The sequence below is a fragment of the Anopheles cruzii genome, chromosome 2 (genome assembly GCF_943734635.1).
Source record: "Anopheles cruzii chromosome 2, idAnoCruzAS_RS32_06, whole genome shotgun sequence".
In the NCBI taxonomy this organism is placed as follows: Eukaryota; Metazoa; Arthropoda; class Insecta; order Diptera; family Culicidae; genus Anopheles; species Anopheles cruzii.
The window spans coordinates 32,901,060-32,919,679 of NC_069144.1; the positions used below are offsets into that span (position 1 = coordinate 32,901,060).

General features: G+C 44.2%; 1 protein-coding gene across 1 annotated transcript in view; it reads left to right on the plus strand.

Moving 5' to 3' along the window:
• Positions 1 to 18,620, plus strand: part of LOC128275691 (homeobox protein caupolican) — a 48,015-nt gene that overhangs the window by 24,475 nt on the left and 4,920 nt on the right. The window contains exons 2-3 of the mRNA XM_053014282.1: positions 4,331 to 4,711; positions 11,099 to 11,205. Coding sequence (XP_052870242.1) covers positions 4,331 to 4,711; positions 11,099 to 11,205 — 488 coding nt within the window. The remainder of the gene's footprint in view (positions 1 to 4,330; positions 4,712 to 11,098; positions 11,206 to 18,620) is intronic.

Sequence of the window (18,620 nt, forward strand, 5' to 3'; positions counted from 1 at the left end):
AGTCGAGTAGTGTTTACAAAAAATCGTCAAGTTTTCATTGACAAGGTTTTCTCCGCACAATCGGAGATTACTCCAGTTAGTTCATCTTTAACAGTCAACTCATTCAGAAGCATAATACTAGTCTTCCCGATCACAAAAATAAAATATAAGAAATATAAAAGATTTCTACATGTAGATCTGTGCTATGTTCTTGTTGAAATTGATTTTTGATGCTGTATCCTTACCGACAGATAATGCACTTTTCAAGTGTTCGTTCGTTTCCTCTCAGTTTTACTGTAGTTGCATGGCGTGCAAATTTTTGAAACCCTCCACACCTAAAGTATTCGCCGTTCTGCAAGCCTGATCTGATCCGTCCCCAAAGACAGAATTATAGCTGCCATTGCCCCGTTAACTTCTTCGTTGTTTTCTTGATTCTTCGTCACTGGTCGGGTCAAGATTTCGAGATTGTTTAGGATACTGCTGCCCACTGCTGGCCTACGCTACTCGTTTGATCGAGGATTTGTCTATCTCACCTTGTCGTCGTGCCTTGTCCTCAGCGTTGTCGTTATTTTAGTGTCAATTTTCATCCAACATCTCCGCCGCTGCCGGCAAAAGTGTTTTGATCTCCACCTGGAAGTTTCGTTCTCCCAGCTTACCGATCACCGGTGACGATTCTCGCTACTCCCGTCTCATGTTCAGCGCGGCTTTCTTCACTACGATCTCTATCTCACTTCAATCGAGGCGATTATCAACCAGCGAGAGCCTAGTTTGAATAAACAAGCACTGGAGGAGCAAGAATTTTATTGAAAATGACCATACCAATGTCCAATCTGTTTCGCTGCTATACTGCGTCCTTGTCTTGTCGAAGCTGTGTGTTGAGTTACCGTTCACCGCCGTTACGATCGGTTCGTCGATTGATGTCTCCACGTATGCTTAAGCCAGCAGGGAAAAATATCGACGGAACACAAAGAAAAAGTATATTCATATATGCGAAAGAAAGACAACGCGAGAAAATTAAAAAGATGGAAAGAGAAACCGAGAAATATCGGATGAAAGAGAGAAAGAAAGAGAGAAGATATAAATGACGAATAAAACCTAATAAAACAAAAGCCAACGGCACAACATGGGCTTTTCTTACTCCCATTTGGGGCCTGCAACGTGTATATTTTACCGTGCGCTCTATGAAAGTCGGTGTCTTTTTGTGAAACACTATACACCGTGATGTTTCCGTTGGTTCGCTTTACCCCGTTGCTGTATCTGCTGGTTTTGAGATAAGTTCCATTGTCTTAAACTGTCACCGCTCCCGGCAGCGGTTCGTTGGGCGTGAGTGGTGTAGCGAGTAAACTTCCTTTGCTCGGCAGGATCATGGATCAAACATTCGGAATAAGCCGTGAGTGTGGATTGATTTCGATGACCGTTTTGTAATTGGATTTGGATTTCCCAATTAAGAACGAAGGTGGTTTGAACTGGGTGCTATTAATTTCAATTCAACATCCACTGTTCTGACTTTCTCATTGTTGATCACGAACACTGAAATCGTCGAATATTAGATCCATTAGGTACATGATTAGATACATTTGTCTCTATGTGATCGGTGAGTTATGGCCATGTTGAATCCAACAATTTAAGAAAAAACAACTCCATAAAATAGTTCTTTTTTCCAAATGTCGCTTCGGTGAAGAAACAACTTTTCTGCTTATCAATCCATCCACTTACGCCGGACACGAGTGACATCAGACATTGACATGAAAAAAGCATGCCGTACGTTGTAGGAAGCAAGCAGCACACTCTTACTGCGCGGCAACCGCGGAATAAGTCAACAAGCATTGGCGCTTTCTTGCTTACATATACCCCTTCGTGGGCCAAGAGCGCTTGCACCGTTGGGGGGTATCAGTAGAAATGAATACTTCTTCCAAGGTGTTAGATAATTGTCAAATAGGTGAAAAGAACATGTTCAGAAGATGGGTTCCGAATGATGGATGGGCCTTCATCGAGCGATAACGTTTGAAGAAACGACACGAGTGCTCAAGCGTCTTGTATGATTATTGAACGACACATTGTGAGGTTGCTGTCAGGAACACGGAAAGCAGGCGGTAGTTAGGTTTTTGATGTATCTGCAACACTTGAGCTTCCGGAATATTGGTTGTTCAGCAGATCGGTGTGGGAGTGGGAGGCGATACCATATCTATCGTACTTACACGTCATACGTACGGTGTCGAACTTCCATTCAAATGGTTCAACACAAATTTTAGTATGTATGGCAAATTCATAATTTCTTTCACACTCTTTACTGTTTTACTTTTCAAAGAAAAATTAATTGGGTTGTACAACAGTTGAAGGGTTTAACATTTTACATAGAAATTATCGGAATACAAAATTTATAAAAACAGTGAGAACTTACATCAGTTCAAACATTTTGTTATTTTATTCCAAAATCAACCCACAATATCTTCCTTACTCCTTCTACAAAACATCACTTTTAATTAAATTTCTATGTGAATTTCGTATTAGATTCTCATTATTCCTGTGCCTCCAAAAATTTTAGATTTAATAATACAAGTACACGAAATGTACAAGTTTTTGCCGTCCAACTATCCATCTTTTAAGTTATAGATTAAACAAAAATAATAAAGCAAATCACATTTTTGCTGGAACTCGATCTGTACAGTGAAAGAAATAGCAAAAAAGGAAAATATGTATACACAGAAAGAAGAACTGTAGACCATGAACACATGTTACTCGAGAAACAGGTTATGGCAGATGGAAAATGCACGGTTACTTTGCAGGATATGATTTATAGTGGGCATGTAAGCATGTTTTCAATGTTCTTATACTCTTGCACCTCTATAAACACATTAAAGTTACACTGTTTTGCCCATGGACATGATTTCAAGCTTCAATAAATATATAAATAAATATTTGTTCTGCCGCTCAGTCCAAACTCCAGACCAGGCGAAACCACAATCAAAGCAAAAACAGACATTAAGCTGGGTAAATACGGCCGACACGGTCGTCGGCGACAGTCATTCGCGCACGTACAACCGTCTGATTGATAAGTGCTTCGACCGTGTCATGATTTTGTCCTCGTCGTCGCTCCTTCAACCTTTGCTCGATGATGATGATGACATCTAACTAAGAAAGTCACCTCCCGCGAGGGACGCAACCATTTTACACTCCGTTTACCGGTGGTATGTTGGCCAATATTACAATCCCTGAAATGCTTGGACCAATGCTTCAACATGTATTGCAATAATGAACTAAATCCAATAGCAAAGGTTTTGTCTTGGCCAAATCCAACAAAAGCACGCATGATATTTTCATTGTGGAGCCTGTTCCGATCGTGGTGGAATGATGTTTTCACTGGTGCTAGGATTTTGAACCACACTCTGTGGATTTCACGCACTGGAGCGTGTTATCAATGCGCTGTGCAGCGAACACGGTACCAGAATGCGTCGTCGAGTGGTCGCTTGATAGTGGGTCGATCCTGATAAGAAAATCGGGGGTAGTTGTGTTTCGTACGATCCAATTGCAACTTATTTAGTTTATGTTTGCATATGTACTCAACCATACTCACAGTCCCTCGCACTCGCACGGATACGCGGCCGTTGAGAAATCACGATCACGAGAAGGCGGTATTTGTATTTGCAGTAAATTGGTTCACTTTATATACCTACGTGATTTATAGAGTCAATATTGATAGGCCGTGTATGCATTTGTTTACTCACCGCTCACCATCGTCGTGTTTCTTGTGGCCAGTGTTTGAAAGCGCTGCTGCTGGGCCGCTGCCTGTTCCGAGAAGCCCTTCCGAGTGCTTTATGTTCAAACCGGTAGTTTTTTTCTTTCCACTGCACTCAGTTCCTGTCTGTGCTGTGCGAAACGATAAATATACCTGATAAAGAAGGCCCTGCCACGCGGTGAGGAGTGATCGGTCGGCGATTATGTCCACTATGACTGATTCTGACATTTGACATGCGGTTGACGAGTCGATCCAAGCAAGCTGCCCCTCGCTGGCTGGCTGCCTGCTCTCGATTTAATCATGTTATTAGTGCGTTCCTGCATGTACGTATTCGATGCATGTAAGTGGATTTCCAAGAGAAACTTTTTTGTTGCTTGCAATGGGGCCAATTGGTTGGTTGATGATTGAGGCGGTTGTATGATCTGTCGTGGCTCTTGCTCTGCATTGCGCCTCACCGTTTGGGGTTATTGTCCTGCGTGATGGTGCGTGATGTAATGCTCAACGTGCAATAATTTGTTTGTAAATATCACGATAAGGCAGAAAATGCGTATCGGTAAGCGTAATTGCATATCTGAGGCTAATATACGCATCTTTCGCCGTTCTTCTTATCAACAGAGTACAACGCCGACCGTTCCGTCTGCACCCTCATCCCCACCTACGGCACCGGTAGCAATGGCGGTGACGACGACAGTGCCTCCCAGCGCACGTAGCTCCTCACCCTGCTCGGCGACGTCGGGTGGTCCGCCGACTTCTGCCCCGGCCGGGGGACGCTGCTGCGATACGGGGCGACCCATCTTCACCGATCCCATCTCCGGTCAGACCGTGTGCTCCTGCCAGTACGATCTCATCAACTACCAGCGGCTGGCCAGTGCAGGTATTGCCGGCCCCGGCGGAGTCCCTTTATCGATGTACAGTGCACCGTACTCTCCGGAAACGATGGCAGCCTACTTCCCGGCCATCGGAGCCGACCAGCCTCCGTTCTATGCAAATCCAGCAGTAAGTATTCTATTTTTCTTCCTTTTTCCTGCTCCCGCTGCCCACAACAGAGCGCCAACTAGGCACATATGAAGTACTGGAAAGGCGCATCTCCTCACCCCGTGTGTCATGTACTATGAAATGTAAATTTCCACAAAAGGATGTTAACATGGCACCCGAAACACCGGCAGTGATGATAAAGTTCCGCCAAACCACACCGTTTTTTTTTTTGGTTGACACATTCGTTATTACCAAGGATTTGCGGTAATGGGTGAAGAGATTTTGATGGTTCAACACCATCAACACACACGGTGGACTGGTGGTCGGCCATACACGGCCAGTGGCAGGGATAGTTTCGGACCACCCATCCCACTAGAAGTAACCAGGAAAGTAGAAAGTGGAAAGGACATTTCCAAAGGTACAAAACCAAATAAAAAAAACAGTAAAAACCCACAAATGGCCATCGGCCCGTGGCATGTATCGCAATCTCGGTTACGTTGTCGGTTCGGTTGGGCGCGTTGGGCTGACATTAGAGAAGAGAACGCCGACGGGAGAAACCTGCGTTAACGCATTACGTACAATCTGTGACTGTGGCATGTTTTCCAGTGACTTTTGCCAACGGTGCGTAGCAAGGAAAAGGGATACGGAAGAACGGTCCAGCTGCTGGCTCTGTGTGACACCAAAAAATCTGTCATGCTGTGAAGGTGTGGCCGAAAAAAATCTGCCAAAAAAATCCCCGTACCCAGAGACCCAGTGTATGAGGATAATATTCGTATATGCATCATACAACCGCACAATCTACACGGGGAAGATGTCAGCTTCTGCTTCGGTTAGGAGCTTACTTGGAATTTTCCCGTAATAATTGAGATTCCTTTTGCACTTGTTATGAATCATATAATTTTGTGTTTCTTACAAATCCAACGAATTCGCCTTTAGGTGACTATCTACGATTTATAAAGTTTCAAATTGAGAGAATCCTATTTTTTATTAATTCTAATTATCCTATTCTTGCGTATTAAGATTATTAAAGGTGACTAGCATAACCGTGTAAAGTAAAAAAAAGGAATCAAATGTTTTAATCCCCTTTACCAGTAGATAATACTGTTCTAAGCTAAAAACACCAGAGAGACACATGTATTTTGTAACAAGTTTATGTCCAACAGACGTTCCGACGTTCTTCTGATAAAAGTGGTAATCAACCGTGTCTGCGTGTGCCGATTTGCATAAGATATCTCTTAATTTGATAAAATGTGATGTATGCACCGTTGGCTATATTTCCTGCTGCTAATCGCTAACAAATCATCACGCCTCTCGCCCGTTTTACTCCCCTTAAAAACCGATTCTCCCGGCGGATCGGTGAATGATTCTGTTCGACAGTGGAAGCGTGGAATTCATGGGCAATGTTCCGCCAGTTTATGAGGCCAGAACAATCCGCGCAGCCTTCGCGCAGGCGACCGAGGACCGTTTTTTCTCGGCCCATCAAATGTGCTCGGTCATGCCGGGCTCTGGTGCTCATTGGGCTTAATTTTATGCTTCATCAAAATAGCTACTTGGTCACAACTTACGGTCCACTTCTTCCTTCAACCTCGTGTGGCGGACGCCGGCATCACACGCTGGTAAAGAAAATATTTTCCTTCAAACTTAAACCCTCGCCCATCGCACCGCACAAGTCCAACGCAATCTCTCTATCTCATACATATTCTTCGAGATCCGTTTCTTGAATGAACTCGGACAAGGCTGTAGGCTGTAGCGTACCCCTCTCTGTATCATCAGCTTAAAAGTGGAACCGAACCTACAACAAAGCAACAAACACGACAACATTACGCAGCGGGATCCAAATGATTCCGATTCGATTGTTCAGCAGTTTCGATGCTTGTTGCCACTCTAGCGGTTGGACCGGCTGGACTCCAGGGTTTCCGATGTCTTGCTCGCTGCTGGTTGCAGGAATGTTTTCAGCCTCCTCACCAAACAATCTCGCTGCTTGCTGCGCGCCCTGTAGTTCCGGATCGGTCACTCCGGGTTTGTTTGTGGCCTGAAAAAGCATACTGCGAACATGAATGAACATCGCTGAGTCTGTGTCGGCAATGGTGTGAAAGGTGGGACGAATATATCCACGGGTGGAAGTAAGCTAAACAGTATCATAAATTTAAAGCTTGTTAATAAAATGCCTGATAACTATAAATTTTTTGACGTTCTGTTTACATTTCTTCCTCTTTATCAAACATTCACTGCTGGAACCCATGTGCCTCATGTGAACGCCGATGATCTACCCTTTTCTTCCGCTGCAATAAAAGAAGCTCCTAGTGATGCCGGAGGGTGGAACGAAATGCTCTATAGCTAAGCGCTTGGCTTGGCCCGTTCCTCGAAGGAGGTAACAAGACACACTCTCGATAACGAAGAAGTGTCTGCGAGCATTTTCGTTTTATTTTCTTTACCGGAATCGCCGGAATCGGTGGGCTTTGGTTGGGAAAGGATTTAGCCGACGTTTCATTCTCAATCTACGTCTTCTTTGTTGCGGCTCCCGTCCACCCGATCCGGGTCCACGTACACCTGAGTTTCATAAACGATCATTGAGAGGTGTTAATCTATTTCATACATGGTCATTCATTATGAATTGATTGCGTTTTGTGGCGGCTGTCAAATGAAAATGAGCCAACGGGTCTTCATATCTTTATTAAAACTCCGAAACCGAAATAAATAATCAACCAACTAGAAACACGAGTCAGTGCTACACGCACAGTGCTTTTGCGTGGTTGGGTTTAGCGACACCAGAGGTTCATTGTGACTTCAGGCATAAGATAGTTTACCAGCAAGTATGTCAACAATAAAACTTCATGCATACTTTGCCATGTTGGTGAGCTAACGCTCAAAGAAAGTAAGTTGCGCTGACATACTTAAAATCAACAATTAAACAAACTCTATAAATGTGCATCCAACGGTTTGTTCGATGATCACGCGTCCATTTTCAACAGTCACGTTTGTGATGCATCAACCGTCTGCATATTAACATGCAGTCACAAACGGGATGTGCTCGGTGGGGTAGAGAAGGAAAGTTCATGTTTTGTTTCCATTTTCCTTCGATGTTCTCCTAACTCGCAACAAAAGCCTGCGCCAGGTGTGCAGGATTAGGCAAAGTGAAAAATAAGTGCACTTCCTGCACCTTCTCGGCCTTCTTGTCGTCAATCTACGTAGCTGCCTTCCCTTTTATTGAGTGACACGGCTAAGGGAAAGCCGTAAGGATAGTTGTAAAGTTTGGCCAGGGGATCGCCGGCTGCATTACTATGCAGTATCACAGACGATCACCCAAGATATGTCAACAATAAAACTAAAAATTATGTTTATGTTCCTACCATTTATCTTGAGTGTTCGTTCTTGACAGTTCGCGGTGGAACACGGCGCGCACGGCGCGTCCCATATTTGACATGCCCGAATTCGTTTCCGTTTGCATTTCCTTCGACCAGTATTCGAAATAGTGTGGAGAAATCTAACTAGCGGGCAAGTGTGGCAAGTGGCAGAAAGGAAACGGATACGGAGCGATGTCCATTTGCCGATCTTCTCGAGGGTCTTGCGAATTGAGCAGGCATCCGCACCCATTGTTGACGCTGACGGGGGCCATAAAACTGTGTGTGCATGCATAATTTATGAAGAACAAGTTGATCATGTAGCGGAAGCGTGTATGGGCCAGCAATTGCACCGCATAAACCAGATAAGCATTGTGAGTGAAAAAAACCAAAAAAAAAACTGTAAAATTATCAGTTTCCTCATGCTTGTTTTATCCTCCATTTTAGTGCTGGCCGTTGAGCACTGTAAAGAGATCTTTTTTGTATTTTATGATGTGGAACTTTGAAATTCCCCAATGCACAGCACACACACGGATCAGCATTAACAACCTGTTTACGATTATGATGACCGTAGAGTTTGCGTTGAAATTTTATGACTTCATCCGACTGGCGAGTCCTTTCATAACCCTTTGCACGGCACTAGTGGCGCTAGTGGCAGCGTGTAGGATCGGTTCTCTTTTACGAATTGGAGCATTGTTCTGATGACAGTGGAGGAACCACAACCTAGCAAGAAGGCGGGCCGGGGGGGGCTGCGAGGCAAAACAGAAAGAGGCATTTGTTTTGTGACTGCTTGTGATCCGCGCACGATAGGCCGACCGGGAGAATGTGCTGCAGTCGCCAAAACATTTCATGATCGTCTTGTGAGGTCTCCGCCCGTAAAGGACGATGGTTCGTTCCCTGAAAACGGTGCGGTAGATCGCCGCCGCCGTGGCTTACGAAGTGGCTACCGGCCGGGTGGGACCCGGGCCGGGTTGTTTGTAATACAAACTACGCTAACATAATACAGCCTGTTCGAACACGGCTCGCATTATTCAATAACATAAACTGTTATTGCTCAAATTCTCAGCAACGTGCAACGTGAACCCGAACGGGATGTACGTCAACAGCTCACGCCGAGTTGATGTTTATGTAAGTTTAGAGGACCTCTGCTGACCAAGGCAAAAGCAGCGGGGTCCGTCCGTAGTGCTGTGTTTCAGTTATTTCTGCTACTCAAAGTATTGCAGCACTGCAGTTCTTCTTTTTGCGAAATCGTGTGTTGTTGTGCCATTGAAGTCACGTACAATATGTGCGTGTGCGATAGTGAATGAGTATTTATGTTGTATTTTTTAAGTATTCAAATGAACGGTAAACACTGCTGCGGGCATGCGTCCCATTTACTTTTCATGGCGGATGTACGAGCCATTTTCAAACATTAACAACGAAACCGGCTAGACAGGCGCATCGTTTGTCGCCGCCAAACTTGCAATTGCAATTTGCCATTGTCGCTAACTAACTTTCAGTTTTCGAAAAATTACTTATTTATCGTTTGAACGTTTGAAATCACGTGGGACTGTATCTGGTTTAAATTATACAAACATTGCAGCAATCTTACAGCAGCACTCTACAGAGACTAGAATTTATTACAGATATAATATATTTTGGATATCAGATTTCTAGTACGTCAGCTACAACGGAGAATTTGTCCGAAGCATGTAACTTAGCTTGCCAAAAAGGATTGGGAAATTAGTTGTTGAAATATTCGTCCAAAAATCTATTTTCACAATACGGTTACACAATATGAATTCGCCAACATAGTGCTCAATTCGTGCCTTTTCGGCCCGTTTGTAGTAGCTGCACGGTTCGTGACACGAATCGCCTTCGGTAGCTGGGCTTTGTTGTGACTGCCACTGCGTTCCGTAAGCAAGTGTGAGCGAAATGACATGCTTCCAAGACACTACACCGTCAGCGTATCGCCACGTGTTACAAGCAACGATCACCTCAGTGAGCGACGGACGGGTAAATTGTTAGTTAACAACAAACAATACCGCAGGCATCTAATCAAAAGGACCACCAAGGCGTTAAAACCATCTTCTTCTCTACGCTTAGCGCTTTGACGGGCAACTCTAATCACTACGCTATGGTTTGGTTGTTTTCTGCGTCGGTCCTGCGTTGCGAGCCTTGATAGGAACAGCGTAGTAGTGGTGGTAGTAGGCCGCTGTTTGAAATGTTACTGAATGTTTTCGCTCTATCTGTCTTGACCACCGTGGCCACCGTGTAGCGATCTTGTTCAGCGATTAACTTGAGCAACCCATCTTGGTGGTCCGACTTGTTCGTAATTTGTTTTCAATAAAATTAATTACGTGTCATATTCGATGTAAACGTTTCCGGGAAGCGTATTGCGCCACCCGAGTGACAGTGGTTCCATCGTTCGGAAGCTTGAAAACGAGTGTTCGGGCGGGTGAACCGTAGGACGACAGATAAGAAATCGCGATCGCTTGTCTTGCAGTTGAAGGCTGTTTCTCGAAACAAGAGTCACGGTCAAGTTAGAGCCTCGCGAAGTGTCTGTCTACAAATTTGGCCTTTGTGACCGCACTTTGACGAACGTTATCAGTCATTTATACTGTGGCCTTCGATCGTATGGCCGTACTCTTTTGGTTGGACGGAATCTTTTTTTTTCAGTTCGTTCCAGTAGCCCAAAGGTTACCATGTTAAGACTAGGCGCCGATCCCATACGTGTTATGTTTATTGACAAAGAAGATTGGCCTGCTGGCGCCTTGGCTCTGGGTAGCACTGTTTCTGCCTGTGATAATCTATCGCTGCTAATTTGGTAAAAAAAAATGTTTTATGGCCCCAGTGCACATTTTATAGTCATAATCTTGCTCACATAGTACCAAAGTACTGTCTTCCTTTTATTCTTTCCATGCTACAGCTGTACATTGATGTCTTTTGCAAGCTATAGAAACATTCTCTCTGGCTGTTTTTTTACTATTTATAACTCAACGTCAAATTAGCCTTAAAACTGTACCATGCGAATACTCCAACCTTTTGTCAGTAACGTTCTCATTTCGTCATGTCTTATCGATTGCAGGCGGCGGGAATCGACTTGAAGGAAAACATAGCAGCAGGTGGCGCACCATGGCCTTACCCTTCCGTGTATCATCCATACGATGCCGCTTTCGGCTATCCGTTCAATTCGTAAGTATTTCAAACAACATTATGATCCCAAATGGCACTGAAGAATTGGTTTGTTTGCAATGGAACCTTCACGATGGCACGATCTCTGAAAGCCAGATTCCATATAGACCCACAGGGTCCGGGATATAGAAAGAACTAATCTGGTATTTATAAATATTTTTTACCACATGTGCACAATAAAAAACAAATATTTCAATCACACCCTGCGCGGTACCGTGGCTCGTGGTTATTTATTCGTGGAAAATTTTCATGATTAATTAGCATAGCTTTGCCGCTATTAAACTGTTTCCATTTGATCACCGTTACCGGTCGGGACGGTCGGGACGGCATCTTTTGATGTGCCGTGTCCGAGCACCCGATTTCTGAGGAGCTGCCACAAACGCTTGACGACAAATTTACGAGCTGGTAGACCGAGTGCGCTGTAGTTTACCTTCTTGGGGAAAGGAAACTGTTCAGCGGCGCTCTTGCTGTGAGTTAATATGCTTAGCATTAGCGGCTCGCGAGAACGCGAGTGACAAAGTGTACGTGCGCTGCGAACGATTCGGTGGAAAAGGTGTAGGTTCTTTTGATCAGTTGACACATTCACGGACACTTTTCGGGCGGACGTGTTGATCCCGTCCGGTGGCGGGAAGCATAGATGTGAGCAGCGAACGTCGAAGCGGAGAGCTGCACTTATTAGCCTTTGCATGCGCACTCGACGAAGACGGGCACAAGGCCGCGTCCGGGGGCCTGATAAATTAGTGATTGATTTTCGAACTACCGTGCACATCACCGGTGTCGCCCCGGCGACTTAAGACAAACACTTGTTCCACAAACAAGCTGTTTATCAGTCGGCGCGCTGGTCGGTGGCGGTGTCCATCTATTTGTACCTCAAGCTCCGGCTACGGTTCTTTGATGGTGAGTGATTCTTCGCATGGAACGAGCTATGCTGAGTGATTTACCGATTTTATTTCGTCCGCCAAAAGCAAGTGCTCCTGTCACACCAGAAGAACCAATCGCTAGTGACAGTATCTTCAAAGCCTGCTTTGAAGATGCCTGCACGGTTTGACACTGCCGCATTTGCGTGCTTTAACGACTCCGAGGGCACGGCTCATCATCACACAACTAAACAGGAAACGTTCAGTCATTTCCACTGCAGTGTCCGCCCGGTGGACAGTATATGCTTTGCGTCTTAATTATGCAGTGGGTGTAATCATTCAACATTCGCCTACAACCGAGGGTCGAAATCCGAGGGACGGCCGGCGGCGTTTCGACTCGTTTCGACACCAGTCCACGTCCGATTATTATAGATGTTTGATTATACTTTCGTTCTGTTTTCGGGCTGCTTTCGCTCTTGATGTTGTTTTTAAATTTTTATTGCTACTGTCTCCACGTCAAACACATGCTGCTATATGGGCATGTGACCGGACCCATACGGAGTGGAGTTTGCCGAGACCTTACCGATTTTCTTTCCGATTCTTCACGTCGGCTGATTGTTGTCGCTGCAGCTGGTATGAAATATTGATGCGTTTATTATGCCAATTTATGATTCCTATTCATGTCAATTCCAAGTAATACTATGTCGCCGTTGCGTTTGCATTGACATCACCAGTTGCATGCCATCGCTATTGTTTGCCACAACGATGATGCGCGTACTGAGTGATGCGCGGACACGTGAAGTCGCTGCGACGGCAAGTCGATGGAATGTGTCGATGTGTAAAGGAAATATGTTAAGGTAGAATCGAGCTTTTGATGTCAATTAAGTCAATGATGTTTCCTAATGATGGTGGATATGATGTTTGAGTTTTTGTGTATTTACTTCCTTCCCTGTGTGAAGATCATAGATTGAAAACGCGGGTTCTTTATTTTTGTTTTTTCGAGCCTCTAATAGCAAAATTTTATTTTTAATGTCAACACCAAAAACGGCAATCATTGAAGTGTGCACATCCAGATTGTATCGATTGACAAATTGACATTTGAACGAAGCTCCCCTGTGCCGTGCCGTGCCGCAATCATCGAACGGGATGCATCGAAATGAGCGCTGCTCAATTTTTCATGAGCACCGGTTGTCAAACGGGTCACTTCCGATAAAGGCATGAAATGAAGACGGTGACATGCCGCCCATAACCCCGCTTCGGTGTCGATTCTGATGGTCAACTTCTGGACTTTTTACCACCACGCAAAGCGAAACCGGAAACGGCGACGTACGTGGCAACTAACTAATGACATCGCCTTTCGCGCGTTCCCAAACAAAGCCATCGGAAACGCTAAACGCGGGAACGAAGAGGTGGGAAGGTTGTTGTGTTGCATCGGGCTTTTTATGCCACGAAGTCCATCAATGAGCCAGCAAGCCTTTACCTCTGTTATGAACTGTTGGATGGTTTAATTCAACAACCGGATTGGCAAACGATGCGGACTCGGGCGGGCGAGTTACGTGAGTAAAATAATCTTCACCGAAGACTTTTAGTAGGCATTAAATGCGACCGTAGGAATCATTTGATCAAATCTGATGAACTATATTCCTATCATAGTGTGTTAAGTGGTAGAACGACTGTAGATTTGAGACAGGTTAAAATGGGATGTACCGTTTTCTACGATGTCTGGACAATTTAATTTAAAATACCTTTTCATATCACGAGCGCCAAAATATGTGACACACAAACAAAACTATATAAAAAATGAATAAAATTACTTTATATTCTCAAGCGTCAAGCGAATTTAGATGAAGTTCTTGATGCTTTTTTCAAGCGATAGTGTAAGCGAGAGACTCTTTTATCCATCATATACAGGCTAGTTTGTTTCTTAAAGCAGAACAAAACAGATCAATTTGAGTAAAAAACTATAAATTTGGCATGACACTCACACGTCAATCGACCGAGTCGTTCATTTCAAATCCTGAACCCTCAAGCATGGGGCCGCCATTCGATCGTCCATTGTGTCACATCGAAAGTCAATTAAGTAATGACCACTGGAAAATTGTTCGGATTTTGGACTGTTGTGCCATCAATTTTCACGTATCGACGCAAAAAGAATGATGGCAGACTTTGCTTAGAACCGACTGCTTTTGGCAGTTTGTAAAGACATAGCCCGACGCTCCATCGTTCAAACCGATTAGTGACGATTGTATATGAATCCGATCGAAAACGGCGAAACATCGCGCATTTGTGGGCGAGCGAATGATTCTTCACCTGTCGTTCATCATACCGTTTGGAAAAAAACGAATCAACATCAGTATCTCGTTTGGCTGCAGACCTACGTTCCGACAAAATCTCACTCGATGTATGAGCTATGACTTCTATAAATGAAGAAGACGGTTTTTGCTCGAGTGAAATGCACGCGACATATAGATAAATCACACAATAAAAAACCGCACGACCGTTCAACAGAAAAGCTTAATTTATCACTTTTTCTCGGCAAAGCGTTGGAATATTTATTTCCTTAAATCATGGTCACCATCTCGGCACCGGCAGGCCTGCAACGATAGATTTGGAGGGCATTTGCCGTTTCAGGCGCTGTCCGCGTGATGCAAACCTCGCTCGGTAAGCCGTAAGTGCCGAGAAATTTACAACGATATAAATTGTCAACACCTTGCCCAGTGTGCGCGATCGTCTGTCGATCGTCGGTCATGGTAAGGATGGATTTCTTACCAAAGTATCCCACATCACGCGGCGTAGCTTGAGCAACAGCCAAAGTTTAGCAATGTTTCGAAGCAAACGCTTCAAGAAAAGGGGTGCGAAGGCTGCAAACAACGTCTCAGGGAGGACAACGATGCCATAAAATCAGTGTGTTCATTATCCGACACCGAGCGGGGAATGGACTATGACAACGCCAGGCCAGGCTGCCCAACGCCGTCAACACCGTCGCGTCACTATTAATTTGTACACTTTATTAAGTAATATGTATCAATTCAAAGGAAACCTACGTATTTGCCACTTTGTCATTAGCAATGCTCGGTCTCTGCTGCCGATTTTATCGCTCTCTTCCGGAAGACAAGCTGCCCACAGGGTCTAGCTCTCTACGAGTAGTGTTTCTCAAAAACCTCAAGTCAAACGATGTAAATTGGCCAAATGTACGTGAATGCAAATTGCTCCGGTTAGAGTGGCCTTAGGTTGGCAACGATGTGTGCGTAGCTGCGTAGTGAGGAATGTGGCGTTTGGCGTGCGTTTCCGTTCATCCACTCCCGAGGGCCGACGGTCACGACTGTCAGCGCCAAATAAGTTATGAGGAACGATCAGTGTGATTGGCTTGTCGACCAATAATCACGGAACAGACATGGTTGAATACTAATTTGCCGATATCGCTGCGCATTAATCAATTACTTTATTGGATTGTACAACCCGACACGTACGTCCTGGGGTACCGGCCTGGTTTTGTTTTCGCTGGATTTGATTGTTCATTTGTTTCTACTTGATTACCCGCGTCCGGCGGCGGCCAAACGGCGACGGCGTAGCGTCAGCCATTTATTGCCCGAACCAAGCAGTGGCTTCTAATGGCTGTGGAACCTATTATGGTTACGATAATTAACAGTCTGGGCTGGTAGAAAATTTGTTTTCCTGGCGTAGTATTTAGCTTCTGATTATCAAGTTATAGGACTTTCAGTTTAGGGCTTTACTGCGCCATCAAACTGGTAGGAATTGTTAAGTCTCAGTCTCTGGTGGTTTGGAAATCATTAAAACATTATCGTATCGATCGTCTCGGCAGCCGAGCCGCAGCCGAAACACCATCCGCCGCAAGATATGGTCCCTGTAATAAAAGGTGAGCATCATTTACATCGGAGTTATAAAAATGAAATCTAACAACCGATCGGACAATCGGCAACGCAACGCGGCATCAGCGAAACATAAAGCAAACATTGAAAAGGCAACTCCTAACCACGCCTCACTCGAGTCTCGAGTGCGTCGCCCGTGATGAGTCAATCCGTTTTTCGAAGACTCCCAGTCACGCATCTAATGAATTGTAATTCTTTATTCCTTTGCCAGGCTTTTATTGCCCACGGTAGAAGATCACAGCAGCAGCAGTGGAAGAAACCTGATCGGTTGTAAAATGATAAAAAAAGTAAATAAATAAAAAAGGAACATGATCGAACGAGAATGCACGGGTTAAGTTGGTCCGGGTCTAGTTGATTGCCACTTTTTGGTTCAATTGACTTCGAACGCGAAACCGCCGGACGCCACCACATCATACCACAATGAAACGTATTTCAATGTACGAGAGTTGATTTTCTAATGAGTCTCAAGGAATAACGTCTCTTTGCATAAATGGTCGTGGGCCGAGCAATACTCATAAGCGCAGCAAATTTGTTCGAACGATCGCACGATAGTGCGCAACAATACTAATTATTCAAACATTTCATTCGAATCGAACTACAGCACCGAATCCTATGCAAACTGAAAAGAAGAAAAACACAAAACGGTATACATCAAATCCAACCTACCAACAATGATGATCCATTCCAACGGGGAAGTTATGGGATTACGAACGCTAATGACTGCAGTTCTTCGCACGATTCACAACGACCAATTCACTAACAACACAATTGTTATCACTTCGATTAGCGCAGTCAGCAAAAAGGTATAAATAGTACTACTTCAGAGACAGTATTTCGGTACTTGTGAGTGAGCTGAGATGAAAGAAGCTCCAACCTAAAAATCTCTCAAATCATAATAACAACAACAACGTACTTGTAGTGAGTTCAAAACTGTTGTTAGATCTTGCAAGTATAATGAGAAGCATTTTGTAACGTAAATAATACAATAATATGCATGCGAGCTTTTTCATTATATGTTTTATTCACTGAGCTCAATTTAGCCGGAAGCGTTTTGGGTTTTGTGCAAATGATAAATATTTAATTGTGCAATCAAGATGGCAGTCACTAAGCTTCCCGTATTTTCTGCCCAGAAACAGCCGAATACGATCGAATGACAACCTTTTTAACATTGTCGAGTGAGACTCACTGCACATCGGGGTATCAATCGTATAAGGTTCGTGCGGAAGAATGAATTTGGCGAATTAAATGAAAGAAGCCTCTTGTCTGCAGACAACTTCAGCTTGAGAATGTGTGCTAACCATTACCGCAAGATGATGTTGGCTGAAGTAAACGGAAACATAAATTAATACAAATTATAACGCGTGACAGTGAGATGGCCGTTTGCAGTGCTGCATTACGTAGGCGAAGAAACTGTAGTAGACAACTTGTCTTCTCTTAAAAACGAACGTTTACAAAATTGACGGAGATGTCGTAGCACAATGGGTTAGAACGGTATGGTAATAACATTAGGATGTCAGTTCGTCATGACGTCATTGTTACTCTGATTCTTTCAAAATCAATAATGTTGGTATGATACCTAAGGATTTCAGTCTATTTCGTCGATTGTGAGATATTAATCAATACGCGTAGCATTACGTGCAACATTTATGCGTTGACTTTTTTAGCGTTGAATGTTGAGGCCGTTGCTCATGTTTTAAACTCTAACAAACCGAACCAACTATGTTTACAGCATTGGTTTTGGTCTTAAAGGCCGGTCCAGACGTTACGATTTGTCGCTACGATTTGTCTGCGCATTTGTCTTATGACCGGACTTTGCTCTGCATATTTTGCTCAGATTTTCTAGATCTGCGTCGATGATCGACAACGATCAAAAACGCTTGCAATTTCGCTGTCCAGACGCTACGATTTGTCTGAGCAGACAAATCACGGATGCACCAAATCGCAAATCGCGGCTTGTCTGAGCAGACAAATCGTAGTATCTGCGTTGTATCGTAGCGATCGTAGCAATTGAAAACTGAAGAATTCATTCATTGAATTTCTAGAAAGCCTTCTCGGCTTCGATGGTTGCAATCAAATAATCCCAAGCAATACAATGAACACTAGACAATAATCGTTGCCTAGTAATATTCTGTTCTTTTCAAGAACATTCTGCTAAACGACGTGTCCGATGCTCAGCAACATCGCACTACACATTCTTGGTCACCGTTTGGCACCCTCGGTCAAATAGCATGTCCCGGGGGCAGAACGTCGTGGTTCGAATGCTCTGCGGTCGCTTATTACGCTTTACGGGCTAAATCATGGGATTTAGTCGTAAAACGTCTCGCAGCCATCACCGCCTGCTTCGCTCCATTTGCTGGCGAATGAATGAATGGCAAGAATGTGGACCATCCTTTATTTTTCTTTTAATTCCAACTATGTGCTCTTCATCGTCATTCAATGAACAAATTCCGGCCCAGACTATCAGTGGATTGCCCGAGCCCGAGTGTCGCTTGCAGAATCAAAAGATGAACATTTTACTTTAAGCGTAGGGGCATGCTCTCGTAATAATTACCGTTGATATTACCGTTATGTGTTTATTAAGTGAGCATAAATGAAGCTTCTTCTCGGTGTTCCGTTTTGCGAACAAAGCGCTTAAGAAGACATCACTACGCAACTGTGCGTTCGTTAA